General features: G+C 45.1%; 1 protein-coding gene across 1 annotated transcript; it reads left to right on the forward strand.

Annotated features, from left to right (window-relative positions):
• Positions 1-2,160: 2,160 nt before the first annotated feature.
• On the forward strand, positions 2,161-12,817 carry LOC135518178 (ectoderm-neural cortex protein 1-like). The gene is made up of 4 exons (XM_064943132.1): positions 2,161-2,535; positions 4,283-4,510; positions 4,654-6,263; positions 9,679-12,817. The coding sequence occupies exons 2-3, from the start codon at positions 4,289-4,291 to the stop codon at positions 6,205-6,207; spliced, it is 1,776 nt and encodes a 591-aa protein (XP_064799204.1). The 5' UTR covers positions 2,161-2,535; positions 4,283-4,288; the 3' UTR covers positions 6,208-6,263; positions 9,679-12,817.
• Positions 12,818-14,161: the final 1,344 nt, after the last annotated feature.

Raw genomic sequence — 14,161 nt, forward strand, 5'->3', positions numbered from 1 at the left:
TGAGCCATGAGACAGTAAATCACTGAAAATCGAGCATTTGTTTGGTTAATGGTCAAGCAGCCAGTGTAATATGTGACCACAGGGACTGGCGAGATGACCTTTCAATCTAGCTATCTGAGGACTTTCAACTCATAAATCATGTAAAGGAAATATAAATACGTGATTTATGAGTTAGAGGTCCTCAAGATAGCTAGGCTATTTATTGTAAATACCTACTACAAGTATGAGTGTCTAGAATATCTCCACAAACACATTACAACATGATTATGTTTATTTGCTCTCATCCCCACCGGATGGATTAAAGTCTTATTGCCACATAAATAGATCATGGTTAAAAAAAGCTTATGGACAAAATACATAAGCAGGTTGAGGGATAATCTAGCCAGTACCTATGGTCACATATTACACCTGCTGCCTGAACATTGACCAAACGAATGTTGAGTGAGTGAGTAAGAAGACTTGATAATATGGCTCATTGCTCTTTAAACGTTCTAGAATCAACCTTTTCTCAAGCTTTCATTTTCTCCAGCATGTGGCGATGTTGTCACAAAAACAGTCATGTTTCACAAAGTTGTTTCAGACTCTAATGAAGTTTTCATTCAGTCTCACATCAATCTCAGCAATATCTCACCATTTCACAATTTCTAAGTGGATTAATTATTTGTGACAATATGTTTCACGTAGTAAAACGTTTGACATTTTGCCAATGTTGCATGCCAAAATGACCTATATCCATCTAAACGTACTGTCCCGTGTCTGTCTGTCCATTATATTTTACAAATGTGAACACATTTAGGTGTAAAGACCCTGGCAGGCAAAATATATATTCCACATAATTTGTACACTAGACTATGTTGGGTCATGGCCAGGCCTCTGGTCACATGTATATTGGCACACACGTACAGTGCCCCCAGAAAGGATTCCATACCCCTTGTCTTATTCCACATTTTAGTGTGTTACACCCTGAATTCATAATGGATTAAAGTAACAAAACACATTTCACCCCTCTACACACAATACCCCATAATGACAAAGTGAAAAAAAAATTTGAAATGTTGCACATTTATTGAAAATGAAATACAGAAATGTCTCCCTGAAATATTCATATCTCTGAGTCTGTACATGTTAGAATCATATTTGGAAGCGATTACAGCTGTGAGTCTTTCTGGGTAAGTCTCTAAGAGCTTTGCACACCTGGATTGTACAATATTTGTCCATTATTATTTTCAAAATTCTTCAAGCTCTGTCAAATTGGTTGTTGATCATTGCTAGACAACCCTTTTTACATCTTGCCATATATTTTAACTGTGAGTCAGTCTTCTTGGTAAGCAACTCCAGTGTAGATTCGGCCTTGTGTTTTATGTTATTGTCCTGCTGAAAGGTTCATTAATCTCCCAGTGTCTGGTGGAAAGCAGACAAGCAGCTTTTTCTCTAAGATTCTGCCTGTGTTTAGCGCCATTCCATTTATTCTTCTTTTTTATCCAGAAACACTCCTATGATCGAGAAATATGTGATTCTAATGACATCATCAACGAATTAGTAGGCAATACCTACTCAAAATTGATCAAAATCACGATGCACACCTATGATGTCATTGGAAACGCTTATCTTCCTCTATGTTTTAGTACAAACCGTAGAAATGCACCAATTTCACATGTTGATGTTGGGATGGTGCTGGAGATGATGACTATGAAGTTGGAGAATGGTGACGTTTCCCATTAAGGAAGTTGACTTCATGGAAATCAAATGTAGCCTAATATAAATCATATTGTGTGCATTTTATCATCCAGTAGGCCTCGTATGGTGTGCAAACAAATCTGAACTCACGTCTACATTAGAGTGGAGGTAGGCTATGGGCTATTTAGGCCTTCTGACGGATCAGGATACAATTTGTCTGTTGAGCGTCTGTTTGTAATAAAGGGCACAGTTCTGGAGGTGAGTAAATTGTACTACTCTTAGATTTGAGACGCCAGACTATTTCTCACTGACTATTTTACTGTTTTATTACTTCTCCCTTCCGTTGTCATCCTACTGCTGCTCCGTTCCCACCACACTAGACTACTTTGCATAGTTTACCTCTCCCACTCCACTTCCTCGACACGAGGACGTTCCTCCCCCTTTCTCACTATAAACACACCCATTGATTTTACAGAGGGAAGACCCGACTCAACCGAGCGCACGGTATGCACTATCGACATAGAACTCCTATAGGATCAGAAGCAAGTCTGGAGTCAGTCCGCGAGCGCAACCCTTTATCGTTATTCCTTCAAACTGGACGGAACGACGAATGTTGAACTGGAGATCTCATCACTGAACGACACATTTAGATGAGTCGAGTCCATTGACATCTATATAGGACTAGAAATATTGTCCAGATCCTTTCCAAATAAGGCTATTCCTTTTTGAGGAACCCAAGACGCGCATTCTCCCAAGCACAAGTGGCTTGCTTGAACCAGCATCGTGGCTACTCTTCCAGCAGTGGCATGTTCGAGGGATAAAGCAGACACAATTGAACTCCTACTTTCACCCAAAGAGGTAGGAATGGCACATAGCCTATTTGTATTTTTCACATTTGAGAATTGTTATTGCCATTATTGTTGATGTTGTGATATAGGCTCCATGCACGGAGGAGCTTTGATGGAGCATTTAAGAGGATCACATCTACCATTATTGTCTTTCTGTGGAAACGCCTAATTTAAGAACATAGCCTAGACACCATCCTGTAATGGATTTTGCAGCATGACACTTATTAAAGGAATTCCTCAAATGTCTGTCTAGGAGATGCCATATTAGAATAATTTAGAGGACAATATTCAGAGGGAACGTTGTGCTTTTACATTTGCATTATCATGTTAATTGGCTGCATATATTCTAGCATACTTTAACGAGAGAAGCAAGACAAAGCAAATATTGAGATCATATAGCCTAACATGTGTTATTTTTAGGGCATGAAGAGGACTTTTAGCATGTGTACGTCTTGTATAAATATATTCAAGCCAATCTCATCTAGAAACACTGAGGCGATGTTTATAAAAAAAATAAAAAATCATCCCTTGCAATTGTAACCCTTAAATTGTGTTGTCTTCTCATTGATTTATCCCGGTCTATTCTGAATGGTCTCCCTGGGTGCCCTTCACAGCTGCTCGCGGTGTAACGAGATTAACGGAGGGCATCAGGTGTGATATATTGCCAACATAGCTGCTGATGTGTCATTAATGTTCCTTATTCGGTTAAATTCGGCAAGGAACACAATTTTAGTCCCGTGGAGCGTTGGGTTTAACAACACAATTAACCTCTCGCACAGAGACGACGACAGCCAGTCGGGGACCGCCGGCATTGTATTGGTTACATGACAATTAGGACTGATTGGATTTGAATATACACTCGCAGATGACGGCTGTTTACACTGAGGGGTTAAATTGGCATTTTGCCCAGTGATAGGGTTTATTTTTCCTGCATGGATCGGACCGTTATAGGATACACATGCCTTGCTGTTTACTTTTGCAAGTTTTCTCCCTGCCTAGCCCCCCCACCTCTTCTCTCTATATCCCTGGTCCACTTTGAACACCTGGCAATGATTTGACAGATTCCAGCCAGCACCAGACATCAGATCAGCCTGTGTGTGTGTGTGTGTGTGTGTGTGTGTGTGTGTGTGTGTGTGTGTGTGTGTGTGTGTGTGTGTGTGTGTGTGTGTGTCATGACATCATCCAGCACAGCAGCTATCTGTCTGCCTGACCCAGTCATATCAACGTCTCTGGCAGATAGACATTGCTTTCTTGATCCCAGCCCAGGGAGCGAGCGACCCTGCTGATATTGATCATATCACACACCCTGCCTGAAATCAAAATGAGACTGAGACGTTGCATTCCAAATGGCACCATATTCTCTATGTAGTGCACTACTTTGACCAGGGCTCATAGGGCTCTATAGGAAATGGGGGGCCAATTGGGATGCATCCTGAGAATGTGATGGAGACTCACTACCCTTCCTTAGGACTGTGTAGAGATGAGTAATACACTCTTACAGGGTTTGGCTTGGCTTGGACTAGCTTCCATTTATATTCAGGGATTCTGGTTAGAAAAAGGACTTTGAACTGTAGGCTACATCCCAATGCTTTAAATATATTATCATGAATTTTTCTATGATGTGTTTGTATGGGTCTCCATATGTTTGTATGGGTTTTCTTTTTAGAATCACTTATGCCACTGGCTATGTCTATTACTTGATTATTATACAGTATAATAATGCAAATACAATTCATAATTTTGTTCTCTTTCTCCAGGATTCGATGAAAATGTCTGTGTGCGTCCATGAGAACCGCAAGTCGCGTGCCAGCACCGGCTCCATGAACATCTACCTGTTCCACAAGTCGTCGTACGCCGACAGCGTCCTGATGCACCTGAACACACTGAGGCAGCAACGTCTCTTCACCGACGTCCTCCTCCACGCCGGGAGCCGCTCTTTCCCCTGCCACCGTGCCGTGCTGGCCGCCTGCAGCCGCTACTTCCAGGTAAAGACACTGTTACCCAAGGCAGGATACTGTTAGTGTTTGCCGTTGGAAAACCAGTCATGTTTAGCTGCCATGCTAACACTAGCTGGACCAAATGCTAATCCGTTAACTCTTGGTTTCCCACCCCCTTGTTTGTCTGTCAGGCTATGTTCTCTGGAGGTCTCCGGGAGAGCCAGGCCAGCGAGGTTGACTTCAGGGACTCCATCCACCCTGAGGTCCTGGAGCTGTTATTAGACTACGTCTACTCCTCTCGCGTGGTCATCAACGAGGAGAATGCAGAGTCTCTGCTGGAGGCCGGGGACATGCTGGAGTTCCAGGACATCCGGGACGCCTGTGCCGAGTTCCTGGAGAGGAACCTGCACCCGTCCAACTGCCTGGGCATGCTGCTGCTGTCCGACGCCCACCAGTGCACCAAGCTGTCTGAGCTGTCCTGGGCCATGTGCCTCAGCAACTTCCCTGCCATCTGCAAGACCGAGGACTTCCTGCAGCTCCCCAAAGACATGGTGGTGCAGCTCCTGTCCCACGAGGAGCTGGAGACAGAGGACGAGAGGCTGGTCTATGAGGCCACCCTCAACTGGGTCAACTACGACCTGGAGAGGAGGCACTGTCACCTGCCGGAGCTGCTGCAGACCGTCCGCCTGGCACTGCTCCCCGCCATCTTCCTCATGGAGAATGTGTCCACAGAGGAGCTGATCAACGCCCAGTTAAAGAGCAAGGAGCTGGTGGACGAGGCCATCCACTGCAAACTAAAGATCCTCCAGAACGACGGGGTGGTGAACAGCCCCTGCGCCCGGCCCAGGAAGACCAGCCACGCCCTGTTCCTCCTGGGAGGACAGACTTTCATGTGTGACAAGCTGTACTTGGTGGACCAGAAGGCCAAGGAGATCATCCCCAAGGCGGACATCCCCAGCCCCAGGAAGGAGTTCAGCGCCTGCGCCATCGGCTGTAATGTCTACGTGACCGGCGGGAGGGGCTCAGAGAACGGTGTGTCCAAAGACGTGTGGGTCTATGACACTGTGCATGAGGAGTGGTCCAAGGCAGCGCCCATGCTCATTGCCCGCTTCGGCCACGGGTCAGCCGAGCTGAAACACTGCTTGTACGTGGTTGGAGGACACACGGCCGGCACCGGCTGCCTCCCTGCCTCGCCCTCGGTGTCCCTGAAACAGGTGGAGCAGTTCGACCCGGCGGCCAATAAGTGGACAATGGTGGCGCCGCTGAGGGAAGGCGTGAGCAACGCGGCGGTGGTCAGCGTCAAGCTGAAACTCTTCGCCTTTGGCGGAACCAGCGTCACCCATGACAAACTTCCCAAGGTGCAGTGCTACGACCCGCAGGAGAATTGCTGGATGGTTCCCGCCTCCTGCCCGCAGCCCTGGCGCTACACTGCCGCCGCCGTCCTCGGCAATCAGATCTTTGTGATGGGCGGGGACACAGAGTTCTCGGCGTGCTCGGCCTATAAGTTCAGCAGCGATACCTACCAGTGGACTAAAGTGGGAGACGTGACGGCTAAGAGAATGAGCTGCCAGGCCGTAGCGTCAGGTAACAAACTGTATGTGGTGGGGGGCTACTTTGGCACACAGCGGTGTAAGACTCTGGACTGTTATGACCCGACGCTGGATGCTTGGAACAGCATCACTACCGTACCCTACTCCCTCATCCCCACTGCCTTCGTCAGCACCTGGAAACATCTCCCAGCCTGACCTGCATGGCATTCTGGGATAACCCCACATGTCCATCCCAACCCCCCTCTCATGAGGTATGGAGATCGCTCTCTCGCTCTCTCGCTCTCTCTCTCTCTCTCTCTCTCTCTGTGTGTGTGTGTGTGGAGTCTGTTTGTTTGTTTGTTACTCTCTGTCAGTAGAGGAATGAGATGGAATGCATAATGTATTAGTGATACTCTAGGCAGACCAGACTGGAGAGTCCAAGCGATTTCAAATATTCTCAGCTGAGCTGAGTGCATAAGGCAGTTTCTTGTTGTCAGTTTTTATAATGAACACTCTTCGTCACATATCTATTGGGCCAGTTTTTTTTTAGCTCTCATTGTCAAATATCTATTGGGCTGTGTTTTGAGCTCTCATTGTCAAATATCTATTGGGCTGTGTTTTGAGCTCTCATTGTCAAATATCTATTGGGCTGTGTTTTGAGCTCTCATTGTCAAATATCTATTGGGCTGTGTTTTGAGCTCTCATTGTCAAATATCTATTGGGCTGTGTTTTGAGCTCTCATTGTCAAATATCTATTGGGCTGTGTTTTGAGCTCTCATTGTCAAATATCTATTGGGCTGTGTTTTGAGCTCTCATTGTCAAATATCTATTGGGCTGTGTTTTGAGCTCTCATTGTCACATACTGGGATGATATAAGTAAAATTCCCAGCTCATAGGTTCAAGGCAGCTGTTTTCATTCAGTAGCCAGTAGATAAAAATCCTGTTCTTCCTCCATCACCCTACAAAGATCCTGATTGAATCAAGCACAAATGGACTATTGATAGAGTAATTAGATTGCCATGCGATTTAGGCCAGGGCTGAACTGCATGCTTTGAATACTAACCAAGCAGCCGCCACTATTTGATTTGTGTCTGTTGATACCAGTGAAAACCACAGATACAGGGAGAAACAAAATACACCAGACCACTGTGTGGAGAGAGGGGAGTGAGTGGTAGGATGGGGGATTGTATGTGTAGGTCATGAGAGTTATGAGACCGCAGGGTTAGGGCGAGACAATTTAGACTTTGCTGGCCTAAGGGGAAATCACTCCGTTCTGCCTACAGGACAAGACTCATGACAATAAACTTCAACCTGCACGAGGCAGTGAAGGAGGAGGCACACAGGGGGGTAATTGAAACAGAATAGAATACTTTTATTGTCCCTGTGGGGGAAATTTGTCTGAGGGGGTTGAGAGCGGGGAGGCCAATTAGACAAGTTACATGCCAGCAAGCTACAACATCCTGGTGAGGCTAATCCACTCTCAATTGCCTCTTTTTGATGGGTTTATGGTGCTCTGGGTGGGAGGTGAGAGAGAGAGAGAGGCAGTCTGGAGTTACTGAGATGAGGAGAAGGCAGAGGGTGGTAACAGGGAGTAAGGCTTCGGTGCCTGTCTTTCAGAGAGAACGCGGCTGCACAGCCATGCAGACAAGCAAAGCACAGCCAGTACACACACTCCGGCCCTGACAAATAACAGTGCCTGGACAGGAAGTGAGTGTTTACTGTTTCTCTGAGCAGCCCCAGTCTCCCCACCTCTCCCCTGGGTCTGTCTGTGTGTATCTGCAAAGCCTTATAGTAACCACTCTCTGTCTCCTTGACAATAAGCAGGCCAGACGGATGTAGAGCACAGACCATTGGCAACCCTGCTCTTTCTGAACACTGGAGACCCTGGTGTCATAATCCGACTCTCTCTTTCACACTCACACACGATCGTATAAAGGCAGACATACATGCACACACACACACGCATGCAGACACAATTGGCAGACCTTCTCATTTCGCAGACCTTGGTGAAATGGCTGCGTGCCCTCAGCTCATGAGCCAAAGAGAGGGAGAGACAGAGAGGGAAGGATAGATAAATAGATTGATCGGCCTGGGATACTGATGCGCCTCTCCGCTCCACTATTCTTTGCTCTCCTTTGATGAAATGCTCCCTGACTTAAGTGCACATTTTTCTTCAGTGACTCATCTCTGAAACAGAGACTGCAGTGAAAGCTTTAACCCTCTAGACTAGACCAATGCAACATACTGCTTTTGGGTGTACAATTATTTCAGATTTCAGTCACTGATTTATTGTAAGGCCTGCTCCTCTCTTTTGTGTAGGTGCCCATTTTTCTGTAAACAGTCATAGTCTGGAGTGGTGACTCCACATTGAGACACAGTGACACTGATGTATTACTGGCCACTAAATAGTGGGAGGAGAGGAGGGTGAAAAACAGATCTCTTCAGTTAGTCTGTTTTCACACTTTTTTGGATGCTCAACACTTCCCAGGGGGACTCCCCTCTACACTTCCCTCTCCTCTCTCTTCATCCCTCCCTTTTCCCTTCCTCTCTCTCCCTCTATTAGGTCTCGTCCGTCCTGCTGGCTTGTACTGGTTACACCCCCACTAGGTATCTGGTGTCAAGCCAATTCATGCTTTTGTTCAGAGATCTGCTTTCGTCTCGCAAGGGTGCCAATACTGATAAAGTCCCATTTGTTATCATTCCATTTTGTAACGTCCAAGGTTGGTAAGGACTGGGGAATTCCAGGGTATAGAATCCTCCAAAATCTGAAATGAGGATTTCATTATCAGTCAGCTAGCTCATTCCACTCATGCATTGGAGAGGATAGAGATGCTTGCTTATTGTTATTCATCCTTCGCTATGCGATGACCTCCAGGCAGATATCCCCATCACTAGACCTGGATCTTTTCTGGAAGCCTAATTGAGAAAGGCCTCTTCTGGGAGGCAGAGTTGGTGGAGCGACCGTTATGCACTCGTGTGTGTGTGTGTGTGCGTTCGTGTGTGTGTTTGCATGTGTGTGCCTGTATGTGCGTTTCCTCTAGCTACCACAGCCAGTTGTAAGATTGGGCTTCCCCCTCAAGATAGGGCCACATGGGAATGAGATGGGGGAGGAGGATATGTATTTAAAATGGATATTAGACTCTTGTTACACAAGGGGCCTTCCCGAGGCTATAAACCATCTGTGGTGTAATGCTGAAAAAAATAAAGCTTTTAAAACCGAAAAGTCAGAATAAGATGCAGAGCAGAAGTCGAAAGGCCGTCAGATTTGAAATATCTATCTGGATTTAGATTTGGGGGAGCGATAAAAAGAACCCTAACTGTGTCAGGGGAATGGCAGTAAAGTGGATGAATTTCACAAAGAGTCCATTAGCCTTCTAGCCTAATGCATGATATCTCTGACAAGTCTCTAGAGGAACAGGTGCAAATGCCACGGCAGGCAAGGCAGTGTCTGTTTAGTTTTTTACTGAGGGGAGAAAGAGAATGAGTTAGGGGAGACTGTAAAGGAGTGAAGATAGATTCCAGACCCTATCTGAGGGATTTGTCTGTCCCTGAACTTTTGAATCTTAGCAAATATGTTAAATAGTCTACTTTTGAGCCTTTTTTCGAGGAGCAAAAGCAGAGATATTTTCCATGACCTCTTAAACACTTTGTCTAATGTTTTTTTTTCTCTCTCTCCTTTTCCCTCAGATTTCTCTGTTTTGCATCATCCACTGGATTCCAGCTGTGAAGATAGAATCACAGTCTTTAACTTCCTGTCTGTGCAATAAAAAAATAAGACATTCTAATTTTCTTCATGAAAAAAACTGAACCATTGAATAAGTGTGAAAACACACGATCCACCCTAATGCTACTGTGAGTTTACAGACGTTTAAAGAACCATCAATGCTTCTGAGAGGACCTTGTACACAGAATGATGTCATATCGTTTCTGAGAGAGAGGTTTGGACGTTATTCATGCAAACATACCCAACAACCTGCTGCTTGTACTGTAAGATCCAACAACCTGCTGCTTGTACTGTAAAATCCAACAACCCCCTAATCCCAGTGTACTATCGGCATACCGCGCCTGTGCGTCTCAGCCTTCCATGAAAGACCCATCAACATATCAGTCAACATACACACTCACACAGCCTGGATTTCTTTCTGTTCAATCATGAAATACTTGTACTGCGGACTATGTCCTTGCTCTTCTCACACTGATAATTCTGTGATATGAAATTTGAAAAATGAAGAAGAAGAAACATTCTCTGCACAGGGCCTTTAATGTAATAGCATGAAGGAACACCTGTTTGGACATAGGATACATATGAGGGGAGAGAGGAGAGTGACCAGAGACTCCTCTTCAGCTTGATTATGAGCAGCTGATCCATAAACTGTTCTCTCCCTAGTGTATCTGAGACTTTAGACTCTTCTTGTTCCAGTCGTTCTGCCCTCGCCAAGGAAGAGGAGAGAGAAAGACAGAGATTGACAACCTCCTCCCCTCCTCTTCCTGTTCCCATCACCTAGTAGGCGTTTGGGGTTTAAAACGTTGTAATGGGTGTTGGACGTTCCTCTTTGGCAGTTTGCTGTGAGACCTGGCTCTAGCTGTCACTACGTGTTGTGAGGACTTGAAGTACCAGCGCCAGCTGAGTCTGAGAGGGGAGTTGGGGAGAGGGTGAAGGAGGGTCATGTCCTGACATGTCTACCGATGTAAAGTTACTACCCCCTTTCGCCCTGCCTCCCCCAATCCTATTCTTGCTGTAGGTCACTACACTCTCCTGATCCAAAATAACAATAATCAAAGAAGAGAAGTGGACAATGCAATGCAGAAAATGCTAATTCAAGCTCAGTTGGACACTAAGGGCTCGATTCAATCTGTAGTGCTGAATATCAGGATTACAGCGTGATTGAAAGGCAATGTTTCCATGTTCGCGGAGACTGCATTCACGGTAATGGCTGCATATGTCGGCTCAATCGGAAATTACCTTTAAAAAGTTGAGCTTCCTTTGCGGATTGCATCCAGCCCTGAAGGGTTTGCTCTTGCACAATATTTACTGTTTGTTCCGAAGTCATTCCAATGAGCAGTATTGTTTTGTTGGATCACTGATGGATACATGTTCTACTTTGCCTAGAAGATTATTCTGAACTCTTCAGAGCATGTACCATGGATATGGGGACTCAAGTATGATTGGCATGATGAGCTTCTCTGGCCAAGAGCATCTTGTTAACTTCCTAACCAAAACTGAAACGTAATACATTCTTGTCTTATCTTGCTCCAGTGTATCATGTTTCATAAGTCTTAATTTATACAAAAATGACTTTACTTTATTTATTGTTTCTCTGCCTGCATTAATTTCCAGGTAAATGAATGTAGATCTTTTTAAGGGTAAATCATGCATGACCCTTGTTATAGATGCTCTATTTTATTGTTTATCCTTTGGTCTGCTTTTTTTGCACAGTTCAGTTTGTCCCAAAGTGCAACCTGTTCCAACCATGTGGTCAGTGAGGTGAACAGGTCAGAGGTCTGGGGTTAGGAGTCAGTGTACGGATGGACACTTAGATTACCTAGAGTGTAAGTGGCCAGTGGGTGGGAATGTTTGTTTTAGAGGTGGACTCTGGGTAGAGTAACATCTCACATTTAAATGTTGACTCTGCTATGAGGCATATCTGCTTTATTTTAAGTCCCACACTCAAATATTCAATATTCTGACTTGAGACGAGCGTATGTAGCTCAGACTTCTGTGTACATCATTTATCAATGTCAACGGGAGACTTGCATGAAAAATACAAGCTAAGCATGTAGATCTCAAGTCAGAATACTGACATTTTAGTGTAGTGTGAGTGTGAAGATGAGGAGGAGGATGTGTAGTTAACTGAATCCTGTCAATTTAAAGGGCAGGCAGGCACCGCAGTGCTCTTCACCATATGGGCACTGATGTATGGGAGGGAATATGACAGGGGAGAGTTCCAAAGACCTACAAAAAGAATGTCTTAAATACTTGCATCCACAGTTTTGTACCAGTAGTTGATTTCTGGATGTTTTTGTCTGTTTGTCTGTCTGGGTGGCCAAAATATTGACATGTACAGTTTAGCATGATTAAATCATTGTCAAGGTCAACATAAAAGCTAACAGTTGTATAGATTTTCCCAGGCAGGATGTGTTCTGGGTGGATTCAGTGAATGGCCTCAATCCCTTGTATTCCACATTCCTGTTTGATTATTTGAGCTATCTTCTCACAGCCCAACTTCCACAGCCCAACTTCCACCCCCCAGCCCTCCTCACAGCCCAACTTCCACCTCCCAGCCCAACTTCCACCTCCCCGACCTCCACACAGCCCAACTTCCAGCCCACCTCCCACCTCCTAGGGCTACAAAAGCACAAACTGTTTAAGGAATTCTGTGGAGAACTCATTGGCTCCTTGATGTCGACCCCCTAACCAACCAACCCGCCCACAGAACACTGCACCTTTCTCCTCACCAATCAGATAAGAGGGTTCCTTTTAGAGCATAAGTTACCCTGGCAACAGTCAACAGTGAGTGCCCCTCCAATTTACAAGTGATTGTTCAGTGTCATATTTTCCCTCTCTCATTTCTCTTTTTGCCCCCTCTCTCTTCCCCCTTTATTGGGATTCAGCTCGCTTACGTGTGGTGTGTTCTCCCTGACTGGCTTGCTGTAGGCATTCACCAAAATGATGGAAACTTCTTTAGAAACACTTCCAATGTGCATTTGCTTTCATTTTTTTCTGTCATGTTTCAATTTTTTATAACATTGTTTGTACATGTGACAGATTTTTTTTCACAGTGTGAAATTCATGGCAAAATAAATGAGTTTTTCCTCTCTACTGTAATCACTTGCCTTACCTGTCTTTATTTGCAATTGAGCTTTGATATTATTGCAACTATTTGTGTAACTATTTGGTGTGCACACACAATGACCTCTAAAGAAATGTATTCTAACACTATGCTTAAACCAACACCCAATGTTTCCCAGGCTGAACTCATGAAGGCACGTGACGGTTTTGCATACAGTCTATCATTCCTAAGACAAACTTCCCCTATAAACCTCCTGCAAATATTTTGACATAGCTCTTGAGTAGTAGGAATGAGGAAAAATACAACCCACTCATTCCAGCAGTAGCACCATAGCCTTGGGTTCTGAAGGCCTAGCTAGCTCATTATTGCATGTTTCACATATTTAGGCAGCTTTAGAGGGAATGTAGTTCACTTTAATTGTCCCACAGTATTAAAGCCCACTGTATTATCCCTCCACACAGCCTTTTGTTCTGTTAGAGGAGAGACTAAAATAATCCTATCTACTGTATGCCTTTGGCTTTCCATCTCCGCTCTGTTCTGCTCTCACTCTGTTCTCTCACTCTGTTCTCTCTGTCTGTTCTCTGTTCGTTTTCTCTCTCTCTCACTGTTCTCTCTGTTCTCTCTTCTGTCTGTTCTCTCTGTTCTCTCACTCTCTCACTCTGTTCTCTCTGTTCTCTCTTCTCTGTCTGTTCTCTCTGTTCTCTCTGTCTGTTCTCTGTTCGCTTTCTCTCTCTCTCACTGTTCTCTCTTCTGTCTGTTCTCTCTGTTCTCTCACTCTGTTCTCTCTGTTCTCTCTTCTCTGTCTGTTCTCTCTGTTTGTTCTCTTGTTCTCTCTGTCTGTTATCTCTGCTCTCTCTGCTCTCTTTCTGTACTCTCTCACTCTGTTCTCTCTCTGCTCTCGATCTGCTCTCTCTCTGCTCTCTGCTCTGCTCTCTCTCGGCTCTCTCTGCTCTCTCGCTCTCTGCTCTCTCTCAGCTCTGTTCTCTCTCTCGGCTCTCTCTCTGTGCTCTCTCTCTTTTCTCTCTGTCTGTTCTCTGTTCTCTCACTCTGTTTTCTCTGTCTGTTCTCTGTTCTCTCTCTGTTTCTCTCTGTCTGTTCTTTGTTTTCTCTGTCTCTCTGCTCTCTTTCTGTACTCCCTCTGTTCTCTCTGTTCTCTTTCTCACTGTACTCCCTCTGTTCTCTCTCTGTTCTCTTTCTCCTGTTCTCTCTCTGTTCTCTCTGCTCTGCTCTCTCTCTTCTCTCTGTTCTCTCTGCTCTCTCTCTCCCTGCTCTCTCTTGGCTCTCTCTCTGTTCTCTCTCTCTCTCTCTCTGCTCTCCCTCTGCTCTCGCCTCTCTCTCTGCTCTGCTCTCTCTCCTCTCTCTGCTCTCTCTCTGCTCTC

The sequence above is a fragment of the Oncorhynchus masou genome, chromosome 28, assembly GCF_036934945.1.
Source record: "Oncorhynchus masou masou isolate Uvic2021 chromosome 28, UVic_Omas_1.1, whole genome shotgun sequence".
Lineage (NCBI taxonomy): Eukaryota > Metazoa > Chordata > Actinopteri > Salmoniformes > Salmonidae > Oncorhynchus > Oncorhynchus masou.